Source organism: Monodelphis domestica, chromosome 7 (assembly GCF_027887165.1).
Source record: "Monodelphis domestica isolate mMonDom1 chromosome 7, mMonDom1.pri, whole genome shotgun sequence".
Classification (NCBI taxonomy): Eukaryota; Metazoa; Chordata; class Mammalia; order Didelphimorphia; family Didelphidae; genus Monodelphis; species Monodelphis domestica.
The window spans coordinates 12,234,327-12,257,477 of NC_077233.1; the positions used below are offsets into that span (position 1 = coordinate 12,234,327).

At 46.7% G+C, this 23,151-nt stretch overlaps 1 protein-coding gene across 2 annotated transcripts in view; it reads right to left on the reverse strand.

The window, feature by feature from the left end:
* Positions 1 to 18,732: 18,732 nt before the first annotated feature.
* The window catches only part of ARHGEF3 (Rho guanine nucleotide exchange factor 3), a 34,425-nt gene continuing 30,006 nt past the window's right edge, over positions 18,733 to 23,151 (reverse strand). For both annotated transcript variants that reach the window (XM_056804200.1, XM_056804201.1), the window contains exons 9-10: positions 22,233 to 22,419; positions 18,733 to 20,550 (exon numbers count right to left, since the gene is read on the reverse strand). In XM_056804200.1, the coding sequence (XP_056660178.1) occupies positions 20,021 to 20,550; positions 22,233 to 22,419 (717 nt within the window). In that variant the 3' untranslated portion in view covers positions 18,733 to 20,020. The remainder of the gene's footprint in view (positions 20,551 to 22,232; positions 22,420 to 23,151) is intronic.

Genomic DNA, 23,151 nt, shown 5'->3' on the forward strand with positions numbered 1-23,151 from the left:
TTGAATGATTTCGTCAAGTCACTTCATTTTACCAGCGAGGAAACTTGGGCTCAGAGGAGTCATGCAGAGGGAGCTGAGCTAGCATTTGAACCCCATCTCCTGGCTCCAAATTGAACACTCAGCCCATTGTACCAGAACTTGGTAGTTAGAGTTGATAGTCTGCCAAGCATTTGCTCCTGACCTGTACCTGGGAAAACACTAATCAAGTCCAACATCCTCGTTTTACTGATGAGTAAACTGAGGTCCCATAAAGAGAACTCATCTTTTCATAGTCACAGGCCAGACTTCTGCCTTGAAATAATAGATTCTCACACTAAGCTTCCTCTTATATCATTTTTTCCTTGACTTTCTTGCACACAAAGATCCCTAAATATCTTTTTTTTTCTCTCCATTTGACAGTAGAGAAATATGATCTGGGGCCCAAAGGCCTTATGTGCCCTCCTGTAGCTCCCAGAACAGAAGCAATTAATCCTTCTTTTCTTTCTTTGAAGTCTTCAGGGAGCCAACCAAGTTCCAATAGGGTATTGGTAGATTTATGGTTGTGATTTACATGAATTACAGAAATATAACACCAGCAACATTTATCTCAAGGGGGAAAATTCTGCCTTCCCTCATCTAGAAGTCTTTGGGTTTGGTGCCATTTGCAGATTCAACTATTCTATTGAGATCACAATTGAATTTGCTTGGGGGCAGAGGGAATTCTGATCCTGCTTTTATTTCTTTATTTACTAATTGAAAATTTTTATTTAATTAATTAACTTAGAATATTTTTCCCTGGTCACATGATTCATGTTCTTTCCCTCTCCCCCATTGCTGAGGCCCAATTCCCCTGGGTTTTACATGTATCATTTGATCCTGCTTTTAGGAAATTAATTTTGCTTAATTTTCCAATAGTTAAAAAGATACGCGTTCCATAGGGAAGCCATTTCTGGAATGTTTAAAGGGAAAGTATGTTATTTCCTATAGCCCTGACAAGAAATGAAAAGAGGGGAGATTTTTGAGTCAGGTGAGTCCTTGGTTTGTATCCGTGCCTACCGGAAATGCAACTGTGGGGTCCGGGAAGCAGCCACCTAAAAAGACCATAGGGGGAGAGAGGGGAGACCAAGCACGCAATAGAGAGACAGAGTCAGTCTGATAGTGTCAAGGCTCCGTTTATTGCAGGTGCAAGGCAAGAATATATATGCTTGAGGTAAAAGGGGGGTGGTGGTGATTAAAGACTGTTTGTACCAGGAGGGAACATGAAGAATGGTTATGGTTTGTGGCTGTTGGTCTTAGCAACGCCTGTTTTCAGGAGGTAACTTGTTTGTTCAGTTTCCCAAAGATCCTTTTCTTGTTTCAGGTCAAGTTGTCCCCAAATATGGTCTCTGACAGGTTTGAAACTCAGCTCTCACGTGAACTTTCTTTACTTATTTTAAAGAAATTAAATATTTTATTAGAAACCAAGGGAAGATGGCAGAGTGCAGTGAACATTCTCAACCCAACTCTCTAAACAACTTCTTTAAGGGGCGTCAAATCAAATTCTGAGGATAACAAAAGAAAAAATCATGGTGGGACCTTTTTTTTTTAAAGCCCAGCATAGTTTAGGAAAACAGAAAGAGAAGGTTGTGGACATGGATAGAGGCTGGCAGGGAGCACTGTGAGGTGGAAGCAGTCCTGACTGTGGGACCTGGAGACACCAGTGGCAATGGTAGAAGCCACAATAGTGGCAGCATGGGATTGCTCAGTACCAAAGAATGAGAAAGGGACTAAATACTTGTTCAGAAAGAAATTATAGGGAATTCTTGTACTAGCACAGAGAGAAGGGTTGACAGACACCATTTGGCAACTCTTTTGTTAATTACCCAATTCCAAGTGGCCATTCCTGGGTAGAGATGGCCAGTTGTGGTCTGCAGTCTTGAAGGAACAGAAATCCGACCTCAATAAGGCCCAGAGCACAGATCAAGAGGATAATGGCTAGAACTCTCTCCAAATCACACCAGTGGAAGTAGTAGAGGAAGTAGCAGAAACCTACAGGTCCCCAGATCTAGCCACAGAAGTTCAGGCTGAGCATCCTCTCTTAGTGGTGAATAGAGCCCAAATCTATCAATCTAACATAAAGTCCAAAGTCAAGAAATAGGCTGGAGAAAAGAGGAAAGAACAAAAAATAACATCAAAATAACTTTACATGATGACACAGAAGCTCAAGTCCCAAACTCAAAAGAAAACAATGACTTAAAACCATCTAGAAGCAAAGCCTAAAAAGAAAAAAAAAATGCAAATTGGACATAAGCCCAATAAGAATTCCTAGAAGAGCTAAAGAAAGAGATTTTTAAAAAGAGAAAAAAAGGATTTAAAAAACTGAATAAGAGTAGTAGGGAAAAAATTGGGAAAAGAAATGATCAATGTGAGAAAGTTATGAAAAGAATTAACAGATTGGTAAAGGAAATAAGAAAATCACTGAAAAAGAGAACTTCTTAAAAATTAAAATTGGCCAAGTAGAAGCTAATGGCTCCATTAGACATCAAGAAATCAAGGGTACAAAGAAAAAACAAAAATACATCCCATCTTCAAGGATCTCACATTCTTATGGAGGAAGCAACATGCCAACAACTATGTATATGAGATTTATACAGAATAAGCGGAATACATTCTTAGAGGGAAGGGACTAACAGAAAGAGTCATTAAGGAAAGCCTCCTGCAGAAGGTGGGAGTGCAGCTAGAGACGGTGCTCTTCTAGAGTTTGGTCATGGATGGGAAATGAAAGTTGGAAGTACTCACTTTGTTTCCTTCCCATCTTCAGAATTTCAGTCCAACTCAGGATGTGGCCATTATTCCCAGATCCTACTTTTCTCCTTCTAAAATCCCATATTCCACAGAAAGTGTTTCCCAAACCTTCTTAATTCTATTGCTTCCCTTTCTTAATGATTTCTTATTCATCCTGTACACAGCTTTCTTGTATGTATTTATTTGCAGGTTATCTTCCCTAGGATGCTGTGAGCTCCTTGACGACAGGGGCCTTCTGCCTCTTTTTGTTTTCAGGGCCTAGCACATAGTAGGTACTTAAGAAATATTTGTGGACTGATTGACTAGTAAGCATGACTGTCTTTTGGTCCTTCTTCTATTCTACCTCTCACTCCAGAGGCCAGAAACGTAACCAAGGGGTCTGTTGCTATATACCACCTGAACGGAGGTTAGTAAAGGCTTCAAAATCTCCGGCTAAATAGTACCAAGTTGTGAGGCTCATCTGCCTCTACTATTTAGCACCTTATAAGAGCTCCTAATTTCAGCTGGGGGAGAGGGAAGCAAGCCTATAACCTTATAGTTTGGACTGGGATTTGGTCCTCTGTCCTGTTTAGTTCTGTGTATGCCATTGGCTTCCTCATCTGAAAAGTCACAATTTAGCACAGTAGGCCAACAGAGAGGAGCCTCGAATCATCTATGATGAGCCGTAGTTTGTACACATCAAAATGAAGAAGGAGAAACATTGAAAGAAATGGATCAGTTCTGTAGAAAGTCTCTGCCAGCTCCAGGCGCAAGGAAAGGGAGAGAAGAAGTAAATCTTTGCTATCCTTTTCCTGATCTCAAGGGGCAGCCAGGGAGAGGTGAGGCATGAGTGACATCATGGGATAGAATGTTGTGTTTTAGGAACATTAGGAGGGCCAATGTGTCTAGAGCAATGAGTATCCGGAGGGGAGTAATGTAGCTACGGGTGCCATAGTGCCCAGAGCTCTGGGTTTCAAGTGAGGAAAACTTTTCATGAGTTCAAATCAAGCCTCAGACACTCACTAGCTGTGTGACCCTGGCCAAGTCAAGTGACCCTGTTTGCCTTAGTTTTGTCCTCTGGAAAATGAGCTGCAGAAAGAAACGGCAAACCACTGCAGGATCTTTGCCAAGAAAACCCCAGATGGGGTTACAGCTGAAAACAAGTGCATGAGAACAATGCATAACAAGACTGGAAAGGCAGATTGGAGCCAGGCTACAAAGGTCTTTGTGTGCCAACCACACCAGTTAATATTTGATCCTGGAGGTGATACGGAGCCAGCGGAGTCTTGTGAGCAGGAGAGCTGTACACTTAGACCTGCCTGAGCTTCAGGGAAAGCCCTTTGGCACTTGTGCAGTGGACGGTGTATATTTTTTTCCCATTGCTCTCTGCTGCCTCCAGCAACACTTCCCTCCCCACAAAGGATGAAGATTTGCCACCATGATATCCCAAAGACCATCCTGAGCTCTGATGGCAGCTCCCTCAGAGTATGGAATTTCTGAAGCCATGGAATAATGAATTAGAGAAAAGGTTTTGACTGGGACAAGCACTATAACCAGTCACAGAATCTCAGAGGCCATCAAGGCCAGCTAGCCTCTCTACAACATACCTGACTGGTGGCCATCCCATCTGCTTGAAGGACTCCACGAGGACAGGGAGCAGCTGGGTGACTCAGTAGATTGAGTGCCAGACCCAGAGATGGACAGTCCTGGATTCAAATCTGGCCCCAGACACTTTCTAGCTGTGTGACCCCAGCAAGTCACTAGAACCACCATTGCCTAGACCTTACTCCCTCTTTTGCTTTGGCACCAATACACTGCATTGATTCAAAGATGGAAGGTAAGGGTTAAAAAAAAAAGAAAACAAGGGGCAATAATCAGTGGGTGCTTGATAAATTCTTTTTTAAGTCAGTTCAGTTTTAAAATTTTAATTAATAAATTAAAAATATTTTCTCTTGGCTATATGATTCGTGTTCTTTTCCTACCCTCCTCCCACCACTCTTCCATAGCCAATGAGCAATTCCACTGGGTTTTACATGTGTTATTGATCAAAACCTATTTCCATATTATTGATATCTGCAATAGAGGGATCTGCATCCCCAATCATATCCTCAATGAATCATGTGATCAAGCAGTTGTTTTTCTTCTGTGTTTCTACTCCCACAGTTCTTTGCGTAAATTCTTTCTTTTTTTTTAACCCTCAACTTCCACCTTAGAATCAATACTATGTATTGGTTCTTAGGCAGAAGAGTGGTAAGGGCTAGGCAATGGGGGTTAAGTGACTTGCCCAGGGTCACATGACTAAGTGTCTGAGATTTGAACCTAGGACCTCCCATTTTTGGGCCTGGATCTTAATCCACTGAGTCACCCAGCTGCCCCTGCTTGATAAATTCTTAATGATTTAGAAAATGCCTTGTAAACCTTAAAGTGCTCTACCAGTGATGGCCGTTATTATCAATTTCACTATTGTTAATCACCCCCAATGCTTTTCCATTCATGCTCTCCTTCAGACCTTCAGGAGAGCAGAGCAGCAACAACATCACATTTATAGAGCATATCAGGGCTTACAGAGTGTATTTCTTGCTCTGGAAGGAGATAATGCAAGCCTTTTAATTGTTATTTTATGAGGACTCCAAGAGGTTGAGAGCTCGGAGGCCAGACAGGAAAGCTCTGAGTCTAGACCCAGCAACATGCTCCTTCGTGCCATCTGAGGACTACTTTATTACCAGGAGGATGCCCGGTGTATGAAGACGCTTCTTTTTGTTTTTAAACCACAACCACTGTCCTATGTTGGCCTTCCTGAAAGTGGCCTGGGCACTGCAGCCCCCAACTATAGAAGGGTTTCAGGCAAACTATAAGCAGGGAATCCTCTGCTCCCTTCTCTCCTTGTGACTCCTAACCCCACACATCCAATGCCTCCTAGAAGACCCCAAGAGGATAATTATCCTCCTTGAATCATCCTTTCGATTTGAGATGGACAAACAGATACGCTTCCTCAATATCATCAAGTTGTATCTCAGCCAGCCATCCGGCCTCTAAGCTAGGAGGGTCACCCCCATGTCTTCAGGCAATCCTCCCCCCTGCCCAGGCCTCAGTGCTTACCACTCCAGAGTCACGTCTTCACTGCTATAAGGAGTATAAAGATCCCAGAATGGATGCCATCTGGGAGCGGCTTTCCATCCATGCTGTTCCACCTCTGCTGTCCTCCTGGCCAGATCCATCATGGCCTTCCAAATGAATACATTCTCTTTTTATTTTTAAGCTAAGTTTCAGAGTCTTGCATCCTTGCAGAAGGTGCCCTTCCTGCATCCTGGGGCGTCACCCCAAGCCCCCCCCCCAACAAAAATAGGATCTGCATTACTTCAAGATGGATGGACAATTAGAGTCATCCAACAGTTCAGTGGGCTTCCCTTCATTGGAACTCTTCAAGAAGAGGCCTTGTGGTATACACTGGAGTGGAAATCCCTTCTTTTGGACTAACTGGGCACTGCGGGGCCTTCCATTTCTCATACTCTTTGATCAATGACATCAAAGATCTGCCAAAGTATCAAAGCAAGAAGTTTACCTCGTCTTCCAGACCCAACTGTGAAGGTGAAGACACAGACTGAGGCACCTTTCCTTTCCAGAGGCCAAGGCCAACTAAGAAGCAAGAGTGGAGCCTGGGCAACAGTGGGGGCAGCAATAGAGTACCAAAATCTGAAGGGAAGAAGTCCTAGGTTCAAATCTGACCTTGGACATTTCCTAGCTGTGTGACCTTGGGCAAGTCACTTAGCCCCAGTTGCCTAGCCCTTGTGACTCTTCTATCTTGGAACTGATACTAAGACAGTAAAGGGTTTTGCTTTGTTTTTTAAATGAGTAACAACAATGGTCTCAAGAATCATGAGGAGCACCAACAAAATCAAGGAATCTCACAGTTGGGAGTGATCTAGTCCCAACTTGTACCTGCACAAGAATCCTCTGCAATACACTCATCAGAAGGTCATCCAGCCCCTACCAGAGCTCACTATCTATCTACCAAGGCAGCCCATTCTACCCTTGGGCTGCTCTAAGTTTTAGGAATTTTCTCCAGATTCTGGTGGCTTATAAGGTCCACTCACATCCTTCTGAATCCCAGCCCCTTCTCCCATTTGGGAGCTCCTCCCAGAACCTCCATTCCTAGGAAGGGCTCAGGGGTCCTCCCTTCCCCTCTCAGCAGAACCAGGAGAACATTTGACACAGAAAGTGAAACACTGTGGAGCAACCCAATGTAATGGACTTTGCTGCTAGGAGATAATCACAAGGGACCTATGAGAAAGAATGCTGTCCATACTGAGAGAAAGAACTGGGAGGAGAAACCCAGAAGAAAAGCAGATGACATCATTTATTGGGGGTTTGGGCTTTGAAAGATTGCTCTATTGTGAAAATGAATAATATGGAAATTGGTATAAGTGATAACATTTGTATAATCTAGTGGAAGTGCTTATTGGATCTGGGAGGAGGGGGAAATGAATTATGTAAACCTAGGAAGAATGTTTTTAAGGTATCTAATGTCCTTTTCTTAAAAAAAAATTTTTTTGCATCATTATAACCACTCACTAAATTTATGCCCTCATTTTATAGATCAAGAAACTGAGGCTCAGGGTCTATAAATTACTTGCCAGAGGTCACACAGGGAATAAATATGATTAGCGAGATGTGAACTCAAGTCTTTTTTTTTTTTAATTTGAAATTTTTTATTTAATTAATTAATTTAGAATATTTTCCCATGGTTCCATGATTCATGTTCTTCCCCTCCCCTCCTCCCATTCCCCTCCCGTAGCCAATGAGCAATTCTACTGGGTATTACATGTGTCATTGATCAAGATCTATTTCCATATAATTGATATTTGCACCAGGGTGATCAGTTAGAGTCTACATCCCTAGTCATATCCCCATTGACCCATGTGATCAAGCAGTTGTTTTTCTTCTGTGTTTCTGCTCCCACATTTCTTTCTTTAGATGTGAATAGCTTCTTTCTCATAAGTCCCACAGAATTGTCCTGGATCATTGCATTGCTGCTAGTAGCAAGTCAGTTACATTCGATTATGCTACAGTGTATCAGTCTCTGTGTACAATGTTCTTCTGGTTCTGCTCCTTTCACTCTGAATCAATTCTTGGAGGTCGTCCTAGTTCACATGGAATCCCTCCAGTTCATCATTCCTTTGAGCACAATAGTATTCCATCACCAACATATGTCACAATTTGTTCAGCCATTCCCCAATTGAAGGGCATCCCCTCATTTTCCAATTGTTTGGCCACCACAAGGAGCACAGCAATGAATATTCTTGTACATGTATTTTTCCTTATTATCTTTTGGGGTACAAACCCAGCAGTGGTATGGCTGGATCAAAGGATAGGCAGTCTTTTAGCTTCCTTTGGGAATAGGAACCCAAATCTTTTAGTTCTAGAGTCAGGGGTCCTTCCACTGTCAGAAGATTAGCTAATCCACCTCTCTTAATTAAGTGGGTTAGTAAATGTAGAAGCTGAGGCTCAGATCTACCATTTTCTCTCTCAAGGATCTAGTCATCTCATTTGAAAAAACAATCCTGCACACCTAAAACATTGAAATTTAGTCCATTCCTCATTGCTGGCTGCTTAAGCTCTGCCCTTTTAGTGTTGCCCAATTTCCCTGCTTTAAGGGAGGCTGTAGCATGCTCAAGGGCCGGTAGAGGGCAGCCGTACCCTGGAAATTCACTCAATCTTTCCAATTTAAAGTTGTTTTCTCTGTAACTAACAGCAGAATCCCAGAACTTGGGTGGAAGATCAGAGGTTATCCAGCTCTGTGACTAGCCACGGATCCCCTGTCCTACGCAGAACCAGAGCTCCCCCACACTTTGCCCAAAGGTCTCTAGAAGTGGGGGGCTGTCCCCGACTCCCCAAGCAATCCACCATGCTCCTTTGGCACAGATCTCAGGTTGCTCACACATTTGTTCATAAATCTTAGGACACTTTAGCCTTCATCTGTCTCTTTATGGAGGACAGCATAGACTAGAGATCTCCGAGATCCAACCCTTCCTTCCATTTTACACATGAAGAAACTGAGGATTAGAGAGGGAGAAGTGATTTCTCCAGCATCTCACAGTATGGCAGTATGTTTGGGGCAGAGACAGGACTCCATTGCTCAGGTGAGGACTTTTCCCAACACACCAGGGGAACAATCTATAATTTCTTCTTCTCTTTTAAACCCTGACCTTCCATTTTAGAATCAATACTGTGTAGCGGTTCCAAGGCAGAAGAGTCCTTAGAGCTAGTAATGAGGGTTAAGTGACTTGCCCAGGGTCACACAGCTAGGAAGTGTCTGAGGTCAGATTTGAATGCTTATCAGGAGTTCTGACTCTATCCACTGAGCCACCTACCTGCCCACTGTGAGACTTCATTTTCTATATACTGTATTCATTGCTAAATATTAGGGAGAATGACTATGTATTTCCATGTCTGGAATCTGGGCCAGAGACACCATCCTGTCTGCTGTTTTTTGCATCTTCTTTGTCCTTGGGACTCTCAAAGAATGTCTTCCTTTTTTTAACAGATTGTGGTTAATAGATGAAGGGGAGAAGGTTCTTCTCCTGTGATGGGGCACCTCTTAATTAGCTCTCACCAATTAAAGATGGCTTGGGATGATCAAGGGAGGGGCTCAACAATGAGCTCCTAAAATCTGCTTATTAGGCTTCCTGGTCGACCCTGGTCCCGAGAGAGCCACGGAGACCTATTATTCTACTTTACTGGTTATGAAACGGACCTAACCAGTACATCTGACATGATCAATGAACCTATATTCTTACCCCCAATTCAGATAATTTTAGTCATAACACCTCAGTCTATAATTTCCTGAGTGTGGGTCCATCTTTGGTGTGAGCAAGTCCCTTTACCAATGCAAATCTCAACCTGCCAGTGATTTAGTTAGCAGAGACCTCAGAGGTCCCTAGTTCAACCTTCTTTTACAAAGGAAAATGGAACCTGGAAATAAAGCGACTTGCCCAATGATGCACAGGGAGTTTGTGACAGACCCCAAAGCCTAACTCCAACCTACTCTGGTGCTCTTCCCATAGTCCTCATCCCACCATCTCCCTGTCCCCCAAATGGGAATTTTTATTTCAGCTTCCCACATGGAATATACTTTGTGGTATACAGTAAACATTTAATAAGTGATTGTTGGCTTGTCAGCTTGGTTGGAAAAATCCAGGAGAATTTCCTCTTTGGATTAGGTACTGAGGAAGAGCCAGTAGCAGAAGTCTGAAGAGCAGGGGGCTGCTCTTATACCCTGTCCTGCTCCTCACCTAACTTGTATGACCTCTGTAGCAGTGGCTTATGTGCATTTCGGGGGGAGGGGGTCTTCCTCCTCTTCTCATCCCATGAGAGCCTACTTCTTGGTCCAGCTTCATTTTGTAGCATTTGCCTTGAGCACAAAAGCCCCAAGCCCTGGACCTGGTCAGTAGAAGGAGAAAGCTCTTTAGTGGTCCAGCGATGGAGTTTGGAGAGGGCTCAGTTGTCTTAGGGGTTGCCACACCAGATTTCTCGAGGCTGCCTTCCCTTAATGGGAATGTTGTGATCTAAGAGAATGGAGATGGAAAGACCCGGGGCTTTATTAATTTATTTCCCAGGCTATTTAACCCGGGAAAGAAAGGGCTTAGAAGAATCCAGACCATCCAGCTCAGGACGATCAATGATAGGAGGAAGGATCTGTCTGTTCCCTTTGGACTTAGAAGAGAAACAGATACAAATTTCAGAGAACTTGGATTTTGGCTAAAGCAAGGAAGACTTCCTAAGCCTCAGAGTGGAAGGGGCTGCCCTGAGAGGTGATGGATTTCCCCTCACAAGAAGCCTTCAACTAAAAGCCTGTTGGTGCTCACTTCTCAGGGACAGGTACTTGCAGTCACTTGGCAGGTAGGGGTTGGACTAGAGCCCCTTTGAGGTCCCTTTGGGCTCTGAGGACCACATCAATCACTGAAGGAACTTGTCTTCAGTAGGCTTTGGTCTTGTCCAGTCAAAAGACAACCAAGAAAGCAAGAATGAACCACAGCAACAGGGAGAGATGTCAGAAGGTGGCAGTAGTGAGACAGCCAGGAGCAGCAGCCTGGAGCTCCCCCCAAGAGTGAAGAGTGAAAAAGGAATGTTTCCAGCTGGGATAGAAAGACCAGGATTCTGTAAGTCTGCGAAGTGTGTGTGTGTGTGTGTGTGTGTGTGTGTGTGTGTGTGTGTGTGTGTGTGTGTGTGTGTATCCCAAGGCCCCTTTGGGCTATTCTGCTTTGTTTCCAAAGGTTTCTCTTTTTTCCTTTTCCCAAAGAACCTTCCTCTTCCTCGGATGTGTCTGTTTGTAAGGGGCTACGAGAGACCCCGATAAAAACTGTACTTAGCACATTATCGACTTTTAAAACTGCAGAAGAGAATACAAAATGGAAGCTCCTGGAGAGCAAGGAATGATTCCATTTTTTTTCTTTGTATTACCAGTGCCTAGGACAGGACTGGTACATGGTGGGTGCTTAATAAATGCTTCATGGGTGAGTGAACTGCATGAATTGGAATGTGTAGAATTTTTCTGTAATGGAAAGAGCATGGCTTTAGTGTCAGAGGACCTGGGTTCAAATCCCACTTGATACTTAATGGCTTTTGTGACCATGGGAAAATCATCAACCCTGGCTAGGCCTTGGTATCCTTATCTGTAGAATGAGCAAGCTGGACTTTGACCCTCTAAAGTCCCTTTCATCTTTATTTTCCCTTCCCATGGAGCCATCCATGTGAATATTAAATTTAACTCTCCCCATTGTGAAAATGAAATTAATGAACTCTCTCCTGATTGTGAAGATTAAATTGTAACCCCTGCCCATTTTTAGATTTAATCACCAAAAATATAAACAACACCTTCACACTTGAGGGGGGAGGTCTGTGACCCACATGTGCAATAGGGAGTGACAAATCAGAATTAAGCTGACTGCCCTTGGGCAGTCCTAGAGCAAAGCTTCAACTGTGATTGGTAGACGTAAAATTAGGGGAAGGCACAGGAAGTGACCCAAAAGAAAGTGTCTTTAAAAGGGAGTAACAACTTCCTGAGTGCAGTTCTACTTGGAGTGGAGGCTAAAGAAGAATCTGCTGACTGGACCTGAGACCCTGTTCCTGGTGAGACTGTCCTTAAGTCTCTTCCTTTATGACATGTGTTGAGTGAAAAGCTGACTCTTAACTGCTGGATTTTTCTGAAAAGATCGGCTTCAGGAGAGATCTATCCTCTTGAGGGAGGCTCCCTGTATCCCAGGTCCTCAGCTACAAAGGCTGAGGCCAGCTAAGGACCAACTCTCCCTGCCGGGTTAGAGCCAGGGGCTGGAAGTAAGTTACTTAGTGCTTAGGCTAGGTATCTTGCCCTATCCTCTCTCTGATTTCCTACTCCATTCTTTCTATATTTTGTAAATAAATCTCTTTCGAATAAATTAAATTCCTGGAGACCCTATTTTAAATATTATCCAGGCCAAACTTTTAATAATAATTAACACCTCTCCCCCTTACATCCCTCATAACAAAAACTTTTTAAAGACTTAAAAAAGTCAACAAAATGAAAACATTCAGTAAGGCCAACAGTAGAGCTAGAAAGCTAGATAACAGATGATATAGAGTGATAGATGCTAGATGACTGGCAAGCCGACAAATGATAGATGATTGATAAATAGTGGATGGTGTTAATAAAAAGGGAGAGAGGTGCGTTTTCATATTTCTTCTTCCATCCAAGTATTTCATCATTATGATCAAAGAATTCAGTTTCAGTTGTCATTGTTTTTCATAGTTCCTTAAAAAAATACAACCCGACTCCATTAAAACAACTCTATCACACTGTGCTACAATCAAATGTAATGGACTTCTCTACTAGCAGCAATGTAATGACCCAGGACAATTCTGAGGGACTTATGAGGAAGATGCTCTCCACATCCAGAGAAAGAACCGTGGGAGCAGAAACACAGAAGAGAAACAACTGCTTGATTACATAGGTCGAGGGGATATGATTGGGGATGTAGACTCTAAACAATCACCCTGGTGCAAGTATCAATAATATGGAAATAGGTCTTGATCAATGACACACCTAAAATCCAGTGGAATTGCTCATTGGCTACAGGAGAGGGGTGGGGGGAAGGGAGGGAAAGAACATGAATCATAGAACCATGGACAAATATTCTCAATTAATTAATTAAATAAAAACATTCAATTACCCCCCCCCCAACTCTATCAGTATATTTACTCAGAACAAAATTCCTTGAACCATCCTTTCAAATGGCTTAACCAAGCGTCTTACTTCAACACATGGCCATAGAGACCCACGTGTGATATCGACGTCTTCCTTGCTTTGGTCTTGTTCCCACTGAGTGCAAAATTCTTGTCTCCTCTTCCTCGTCTTCTCTGTAGATCTCTCCGGAATCCGTGTTTCTTGGCTCACTGAGGTCTTCCTTCCCTTTAGCTTCCATCCTTTGCATTCTCATTTCTCTGTAATCTTGCTCTTCACTCCCTCTGTTGATTAATGACAAATGACATGCTCGTTAACCTAATAGGGTGCTCCTCCTTAAGGCCTGTTTTCTCATTTTGCTTCCGACCTTAAATCAAATTAAGCTTGGCTGGGGAAACCGGCCCTTCTGGCAATGAATCTATTAGAGCTCTCAATGAAGTTCAAACCAAACTTAATGCATTTCATTATGGTCATGAGAAGGTCCCTCAGGAATGAGGGTGTTTGTTTATTTGTTTGTTTTTAACCAGCAATGCCAGATCACGAGAAACATTTTAGGCAGTCGAGAGGGAAGCCGCTTTATTTTTGGTGCTGGTCGAAGGGCTCTATATCATGGCATCTCCAAGGAGAAAAGGACCTCGGGCAGCCAGCACGTCCAACTGAGCCCCAAACTAGAATCTTCTCTACTACATTCCAAGCAGTGACCAGGCAGCCTTCCCTTGGAGTATCCTCAGGTCACCCAGGCCACTGCTGGAGAAGTCCATTAGCTAAGGGCTGAATGCATCCTCTTTGAAGCTAGCTTTCTCCCACCGTCCCTAGGTCTGTCCTCTGGGGCTAAGCAGAGAATCTTTTCTTTCTTGTACAATATGTCAAAATAATCATTATGATTCTCTCCACCACAATTATTTTAGTAATGCCTTTTCTTTTACTTACTCCAGTCATTTCCTGGATTGATCCCTCACTTGTAGCAAAGAGAATTCACCCACCCATGAAGCAACCAAGCCTGACAGCAAATGCTACATTCCACGCCTGTATCCTCTCTGTCTCCACTAAGAGAGAGATGGGGCGCATGTTACATCTAGGGGTCCAAAGGGATTTGTTCAACTAAAAATTATTTATATTTTTTGTTTACATGTGACTTTCATACTAGAGGAAAGAGAGAGACAGAGAGACAGACAGAAAGAGAGAGAGAGAGAGAAAGAAAGAAAGAGAGAGAGAGAGAGAGAGGAAGAGAAAGAAGGGGAGAGAGAGATCGGGAAAGAGAGACAGGGGGTCAGAGAGAGATAAAGACATACAGAGAGAGACAGAGAGGGGCAGAAGAGGGACAGAGGAGAGGGAGAGAAAGAGGGGGAGAGAGAGATGGAGAGAGAGATGGAGATAGAGAAAGGGAGAGGGAGAGAGAGATAGAGAAAGGGAGAGAGACAGAGACAGGGACAGAGAGACAGACACAGAGACAGAGATACACAGAGAGAGACAGAGAGGGGCAGAAGAGGGACAGAGGAGAGGGAGAGAAAGAGGGGAGAGAGAGATGGAGAGAGAGATGGAGAAAGGGAGAGAGACAGAGACAGAGGGACAGAGAGAGACGCACACAGAGACAGAAGAGGGACAGAGGAGAGGGAGAGAAAGAGGGGGAGAGAGAGGTGGAGAAAGAGAGAGGGAGAGAGATGGAGAAAGGGAGAGGGAGAGAGAGATGGAGAAAGGGAAAGAGAGACAGAGGGACAGAGAGAGACAGAGACAGACACAGAGAGAGACAGAGAGGGAGAGAAAGAGGGGGAGAGAGATGGAGAGAGAGAGATGGAGAGAGAGAGAGAGAGAGAGAGAGAGAGAGAGAGACAGAGAGACAGAGAGACAGAGAGACAGAGAGACAGAGAGACAGAGACAGAGAGACAGAGAGACAGAGAGACAGAGGAGAGGGAGAGAGAGAGAGACAGAGAGAGAGAGAGAGAGAGAGAGAGAGAGAGAGAGAGACAGAGAGAGACAGAGAGAGACAGAGAGAGACAGAGAGACAGAGAGAGACAGAGACAGAGGAGAGGGAGAGAGTGGGAGAGAGTGGGAGAAAGAGAAGAAGCACATTTCAAGAATCAAATTCAATAGTTTCGGACCCATAATAGTGTCTCCCCCCTGCAAGTAAGGGAAGAATGTATACTTTCATATTTCTTGCAACATCATTTCAGTTTCATACTCCACTGCCTCTGCCATTTCCGTGGTGTGTTATTTTCTCAGTTCTGTTCTCTTCCTTTTCACTTATTCATTCATTCCTTTGCTTGTGCCGGGCTCTTCCTAGCTCTCCCAGACTGTAAGGATGGAGGCCCTGAGCAGGAAGGAACTGCTGACCTGCTCTTTTTCTGACCAGAGTCCCTTTGCTCCTGCTCCAGCAGCCTGGCAGCTCCCCCTTCCCCAGGACCCCAGAGTCCTATTGCTTCATTTGGACATCAGTTGGACTTTGGCCCATCAATGGCAAACCACTCCAGGATCTTTGTTAAAAAACAACCCCAAATGAGGCTTTGAAGAGTTAAGAGAAGTGTAACAACTGACCACCAACAAGCATGTACACAGTACTTTGAGTTTAGAAAGCACTTTACATACATTATCTCATCTGATCCTCACAACTCAGTGAGGAAGACGCTGTTATTATTCCCCTTTGCTGGATGAGACAATTGAGGCTGAGAAAGGTTAATTGACTTGCCCACAGCCTCATAGCCAAGTGTCTGACTCTGGATTTGAACTCAGGTCTTCCTGACTAGTTTGTTGCACCAATTGGCTACCCTTATCCACAGTCCTGCTGACAAGTATGCTTCTGCCTTGCTCACCTCACAGCCAGGGATCTTCCTGGGGAAGAACATTCCATTTTTGGACTTTTCTAATTATTATGAACAACTTTTTTAAAAAACTGAGTGAAATATGCCATCTTTTACTCTATTTCCTTCATGAGTTTTTTATTATACATATGATATATGTCTTCTGTCACAGCATGAACAGTATAGAAATATGTATTGCAAGAAAGCCCTGGTACAACCAATATCAGACTACTTATTGCCTGGGGTGGGGAGGGGGGGGAGAGAATCTGAATTGTAAAATGTCAGGAAACATTTGTCAGACATTGTTTCTAGTAATTGAAAAAAAGATAAAGGTAATAAATAGATAAATGGAGCTAAAACCGGATTCCCATTGCCCCTTGTTCTGTCTGCTGGAGCCAAGCAAGACAAGTTTGATCCCCTTCAATATGGTGGCTCTTCAGAGAGAGAGCCAGCATCTCTTCCCTAAGCCCTCTTTTTTGGGGGAAGCATCCCTTTTTCTCTTCTTTGGACAAATCCATTTAGTCGATCTCTCTCTTTAAGTATAGTACCTGGGAGGGAACAGGGTCCCTCAGATGTGGCCAGACAAGCATACAGTAGGTCATCCCAGACCCTGATGAGGAGCCAAGACCTCTTTTCACTCCCCTCCAAGATGACCTGAGCTTCTGTGGTGGTTCCTTCCCACTGCTGGTTCCCCATGCTTATGTGCTAATAAATCCCCAAGCCAACTAGTCATGACTTCTTATAAAACCTGTGCTTCTGTGGCTTATCTTGCTTTTCTCTTGATCAACTCGAGCAGGACGTCACCATTATCTCTCTTCATTTTTAATCTTCTTGGATTCGGCCCATCTTCTAGATTCTCCAGAATTCTCAAAGTGCAAGGCCAATGTCAGCTATTTATATGATCTTGTTGTCTGGTGCATCACTCTCCCAGCTTTGAGCCATTAGAAAATGGGCGCCCCTATTGCCTAGCCCTTACCATTCTTCTGCCTTGAAGTCAAGATGGAAGGTAAGGGTTTAAAAAAAAAAAGAAGAAAATGGGCAATCATGCTTCCTCTGTCTTTAAGTCACTTGCAAAACATTCCACATTATCTGGCCACGGAGAGAGTCCTGTGGAATGTTGCTGTCACTGATTTCATCGACGATGCCATGTTAATCACTACAAGGCTGTCTTTTTATCCATCATCACTCTTCACTCGGACCACAAAAAGGTCACTGAACTGCTGACAAGATGCTCAGCTGAAGTCCACACTTCCTATGGCTACAACATGTCCATCATCTGTGAGGCAGAGAATCTTGTCTGAAAAAGACACTGTGTTTATCTGGCCTGATTTGTTCTTTTTTATTATCTTAATTTAATTAATTAATTAGTTGATTTCTTAGTGAACCTAAGATAGTTCTTAGTGATCACAGTTTCTCCCTCCCACAGGCTCACAGACCATTCCCCTAATTTTGGAAATCTTGCCAAGAATGGAGGGCAAACTTGCTATCTATTTTATTTTTCTAGAATCTAACTTATTCTTCCCTTTTTTTTCTCCCTAGATTGTGGGGTCATCCATTTCAGTGGGGTTAGAGAAAAGATAGATAAGATACCCTGGTGTAAAATTCTATATGAGAACACAGCCCAGCCAGGAGGGATAGAGACGTTCTCACGAAGAAAGTTTTGGAGCAATAATTCCGAGGAGGATTCTGAAGACTGATGAGTGGGTACCACAATGGAAAGGGCTTCCGCAGGAGGTGACTGCTCTGGGAGGGGCAGCAGATTCTTACATAGTTTGGGAGGGTGAACCAATATGGGTGCACAGAAAATTTACTAAGTAACATATTTGTTTTTTAAGTTTAATTTTAATTGATTTTCAGTTCCAAATTCTCTCCTTCTTCTCTCTCTCTCCCCTCCTCTCTCTGTCTCTCTGTTTCCCTCTCTCTCTCTGTCTCCCTCTCTCTCCTTCCCTCCCTCCTCTCTCTCTCTCTCCTTCCCTCCCTCCCTCCTCTCTGTCTCTCTCTGTTTCCCTCTCTCTCTGTTTCCCTCTCTCCTCTCTCCCTCTCTCCTTCCCTCCCTCCCTCCTCTCTCCGTCTCTCTCCCCTCCTCTCTTTCTCTGTCTCTCTCTCCCTCTCTCTGTCTCCCTCTCTCTCTCTCTCTGTCTCCCTCTCTGTCACTGGAAAGGCAAGAAAAATAGAATCCATTACAAAGACAGAGATTCAGATCTACAAGTTTCTGCATTAGCCATGTTGAAAAGTACAAGGAAAAGGAAAATGTTCTTATGGAGTCCTTTGGAAGTGTGGCGAGTCATTGTGCTGATCAGAAGGACTCCATCTTTGAAAGCTGATTATCTTCACAATTGCTTTCACTGTACAAGTTGTTCTCCTGACTTCGTGCCACATCAGTTCATAGACATTTTCTCAGGTTTTTCTGAAATTATACCCGTTATCATTTCATATAGTAAAATGGGGTCCATCCCATTCAGAAACCGTAACTTGTTCTGCCATTCCCCGATGGGTGAACATCACCTCGGTTTCTAGTTCTTTGCTCTCCCCCCAAAAAGCTGCAGTGAATATTGTGTACACAGGGAGCAAGCAGCAAGTGAGCCCATCTGGCTGCGCTAGAGACTAGGAGAGAAAGAGAGACGTGCGATTGGCTTAGAGAGACGCACGTTGACTTTTTTCACTAAAGGTACTGGGAGCTCAGCGTTCACAGGGACAAATGTCTCATTGGATGATTGTTCTATTTTGCTCATTGTGTTGTTTTAGTTCATTTTTGGTTCATTATATTTTGTTCTAATAGCAGATGGCGGCCTCAGGCACAGGGACACGAAGGTTCGGTCATCCAGCTGACATGGCAGAGGGGGGATTTGACCCCAGACTGGTAGCTGGAAGGCCGGGAGAGCCCAGCCCTGAGTCCCCTGCGAGCCTCCCAACCTGCCCCAGCCCACAGGGCCAGGATTCCTATCTGCACCCATGGAGCAAACAAGAACAAACCACACGACCATTTAACGCCATTTATTTGAAATGCTTCCAGAAAAGTTTAAGGCCATTACACAAACACTCCTCTTCACTGCAGCCTTCAATGCCTTTCTCTCACTGGGCCAAGTGGGGCCGCCTCTTTGGCCAACGCTCTGGGCAGCCGGAGCCCAGGCTTTCCTCGAAGGATGGATCCTTTCTTCCCCCCCAAATGGTCTCTCCTCCTGGCCACTCTTCCTCGGCACAGAGACGGCTCCCCTCAAGAAATAAACCACTTTTAAATAAAACTTGTAATAGAAAAAAAATTCACCTTGTTGAAAATCTATAAATACAGAAACAGGTTTTACAGGGAGAAACTGAGCACGAGAATCCGCTTCTCTTTAACATCGTCGCGGACTTCTACCTGGGGTCTTAATAGTGATTATCTTGTCACACAAATTCCTTGAATGCACACGAGCTATGTACAAGGGAAATGGACATTCTGCTGATCCTCGTTCTTTTTTTGTAAACTTGTAAGACACATAAGATAAAAAACAAAAAACAAAACCAAAAACAACCACCCATTTTTGGCAATAACTTAGCATTAGGACTACTAGTGCTGGTGTGGGCATAGTTTTACACAGTTCAGCCTTAATATTTACACTCCTAAGGGAGAATTTCAGTGTATTTAACAGACGTACTTAAAGCTCACAACCCACCCTGCCCTGCCAATGGAGGGGGAGGAGGAGGAGGAAGAAGAGGAGGAAGAGGAAGGAGGAAGAAGAAGAAAAGAAGAGGAGGAAGAGGAGGAAAAGGAAGAAGAGGAAGAAGAGGAGGAGGAAGAGGAAGAAGAGGAGGAAGAGGAAGAAGAGGAAGAAGAGGAGGACTACAAATTTAGGGTTAGGGGAGTCTCCGCCCCAGGACGAGGGACCTGATTCAGATCCACTCTAGGACTGGGAATCCCAGAGACAATCCTGGGCACAGCACAGGGCCCAGAGGCCGTCCCGCAGTGAGCCCCAAGGGAGGCAGGGATAGGGGGTTTCCCAGTTGGAAAAACTGGATTTCCACATTCCCAATGGGAATCCTAACCGTTGAGGAAGTCATTCCCGTCCCACGCCTTCCCCATCACCACCCTCCGAAAGGGTCTTTTCTTCTTAAACCAGCTTCTCGCTGCCACGTCTCAGGGTGTCCATCCAGGGGTACCGAAGGACCAGGGATGAGGCCTGCTTTACCTCGTATTGGGAAAGATCGGCGCCCGGGTGCCCGGGGAGCCGGGCTGGTCCTTCCTCTGGCCCGGGACGGCCCTACGGTGGGTCCGAGTCACCGCCTCTCCCTACAGCGGGAGCCCCCCGGCCGCTCTCCTTCCTCCGGGGTCCAGGAGGATCCGGCAGGACGGAGGACAGACCTGGAAGGAGGCTGCGTCGGCCGGGACAAGGACGGGGGCTCGGACCGTCGGGAAGGGCTCAAAGTGCTTCTCCAAACCGCTCCTTCGTGGAATGCAAACACTGTCCGGGGGCGACGCGGCGCCCGTCAGACGTTGCTCTCTACCTGCTTGCCGCTCCCCCCCCGACGAGTCCATGCGCTCACAGTCGAGGCTGACCTCGCTCGTGTCCATGCTACAGTCCGACTCGCTGCCCGACTGGTCCATCTGCTCCGGCCGGGCCTCTCCGGCGAGGGGGGCGGCCGGCGGGGAGGGCTCGCGGGGGCACAGCAGCCCGGCCTGGCCCTCGGCGCACACGGCCGTCTCTTTGGCTTGGCGGATGCAGTTCAGCCACTGCTGCTTGTTGAAGGTGTCGCTGGCCTGCAGGGCGTGAGACTGGCTTTGGGAGCCGTTCCTGAAGCTGACCCGGAAGAAGTTTTTAACTGGAAAAGAACAAGGAGACGCACGGTCAGAGGGAAAGCCAAGTCCTGCTTCTGAGGCCGAACGCCGGCTCAAGGATGGGGGAGGGGAGAGATCGGGACGGGGTTTCTCTCCGACTTCTCACTACCCACCCGCAAAAGGAAAAAGCAGACCCTCACCCTGACCTCGAACCACAGCAGGAGGGAGCTAGAAGAGACCTTGTCGCCTCTACAGAGAACGCGAGGCCCGGGGAGTGGCGGCCTTCCCCACAGCCCTCGGTCTGGGACTTGAACTCGAGCCTCCGGGGCCCTTGTGCCCCCCAGGATGGCTCCTCCCTCCCAGGGGGATGAAGAACCAATGGGAGGGCGGCCCTCTGGCCGAGCCCGGGGCTCGCGGGGCTCCCAAGCTCAGGACGTGCCCCCCGGCCCGTCAGCGAGGCAGCCCCAAGAGGAGACCGTCTTTGTCTTTTTAAAAAATATTTTATTCTTTCCCTCAATTTCATGAAAAAAAATGTTTTTACCTTCATTTAAAAAAATTTTTGACCCAGATTCTCCCCTTCCTTCCCCTTCCTCTGAAACACCAGGCCAGCCGTCAGAGATATCTCTAAACGCTCATCTTAGAATGAGTATTGTGCCCGGGCAGAAGAGCAGTCAGGGCTAGGCCACGGGGGTGAAGTGACTTGCCCAGGGTCACACAACTAGGGTGTGCCTGGGGTCCCATCTGAACCCGGAACCTCCCGTTTCTAGGCTTTGGCTCCTGATCTGGGTTATATATGTGTGTCACAGAATAAAGCATCTTCCCACAGCGGTGTTTTTGGGAATGAGAACTCAAACAAACACAGGACACATGGAGAAATGAAGTGAAACCTAGGAGGCCAAGGAGAGGGGGGCCCCAAGGAGAAGGGGGGCCTGAGAGGGTGCCCCAAGGAGAGGGGGAGCCCCAAGGAGAGGGGGGCCTGAGAGGGTGCCCCAAGGAGAGGGGGGATCTGAGGGGGTGCCCCAAGGAGAGGGGGCCTGAGGGGGTGCCTCAAGGAGAGGGGGAGGCCCAAGGAGAGAGGGGCCCCAAGGAGAGGGGGGCCCGAGGGGGTGTCCCAAGGAGAGGGGGAGGCCCAAGGAGAGGGGGGCCCAAGGAGAGGGGGAGGCCCAAGGAGAGGGGGGCCCAAGGAGAGGGGGAGGCCCAAGGAGAGGGGGGCCTCAAGGAGAGGGGGGCCCCAAGGAGACGGGGGCCCAAGGGGGCGCCCCAAGGAGAGGGGTCCTGAGAGGGTGCCCCAAGGAGAGGGGGGGCCTGAGGGGGCACCCCAAGGAGAGGGGGGGCCCCAAAGAGAGGGGGGCCCTCCCTGGAGGTCTTTAAGGGGATTCCCCTTAGGAAGGGTTGGGTCCAGCGATCATGCAAGAAGAGGGTTCATTTTTACAATACACATAAATAGATTCTATAGGATTTACACTGTATCTTGGGCAGCAGCCACAGGGTGTGAGTGATACTCTGTATCACAGAGAATCTGTCTGTCATAGACAGCCGTCTCACGGCAGAGGACGCTCCACAGGACGGACACTTACGTGCCGTCCGTACGATTCCCCCTCAGACAATATCTCTGTAAATAAAGTGTAGCAGGAGGTCTAGGAGACATTTTATGAAGCACCTACTACGTGCCGGACTCAGCTCCCCTCCCCCCCGCACACCCCCAAGCCTGGCGCGGGGCTCGTACTTCTCTCGGTGTTGGTAAAGGCGCCGCGGATGGAGCCTCCCAGGCGGACCTCTCCGTCCTGCAGGTCGTCCAGCAGGAGCTCCTTCACGGGGATGGGCTGCCGGTAGAGCTGGTAGCAGAGCTGCTCGTTGTGGGTGACGGGCCGCGTGATGACCAGCACTTCTTGGAACAGGAAGACGTGGAGCTTCTGGGGACAGAAACGAGGCGCAAACATGAAGAGCCCCCCCGCCTGCGGCCTCTCCTCGGGGGCGCCCCGACAGGCAGCTACTTAAAGGAGCCGCCCGGGACCGAGCCGGGAGGACGCTCGTGGCCCGCTCGGGCTCATTCCCTGCGCTGGGTCACCCTCTGTCCAGCCCAATGGGCGGAGCCGTTTCCCTTCTTGTTCCTTATGGCCCTTCCGATTTCTTTGTTCTCCCCCAGCGGTCCATCTGAATTTGGCTCAGCTTCTCTTTTTAAATACATTTGGGGGCATCTTTGGATTCCGCCTCTCCTCTCCTTCCCGGGCCCGGGCGATCTCCAAGCGCCCCCGGCCTCCCCAAGAGTCCCCGGCCTTCCCAAGCACTCCCGACCTCCCCTAGCGCCCCCGGCCTTCCCAAACACCCTGACCTCCCCTAGCGCCCCCGGCCTCCCCAAGTGCCCCCAGCCTCCCCTTCTCCCAGGAGGCCTTCTGGCATGGGAGGCAATAAAGGAGACGAGCGCCATTAAGCCCCCCATCGAGGCTGCCCCTCCTTTCCTGGACAACCCCTGCCAGAAGCCTGACTTCAGAAGGTCCCGACAGGGCTGAGCCAAGGCCGGGCATTCAGGAAGCCTCGAGGCTCTCCCACCGGGCCAGCCTCCAACCCGTCGGCGGGGCCGATGAAGGCCGAGGCCGGAGCTGGCTTCAGGTCAAACCTGTTTAGGGGCGCCTGTCGGGACGCGT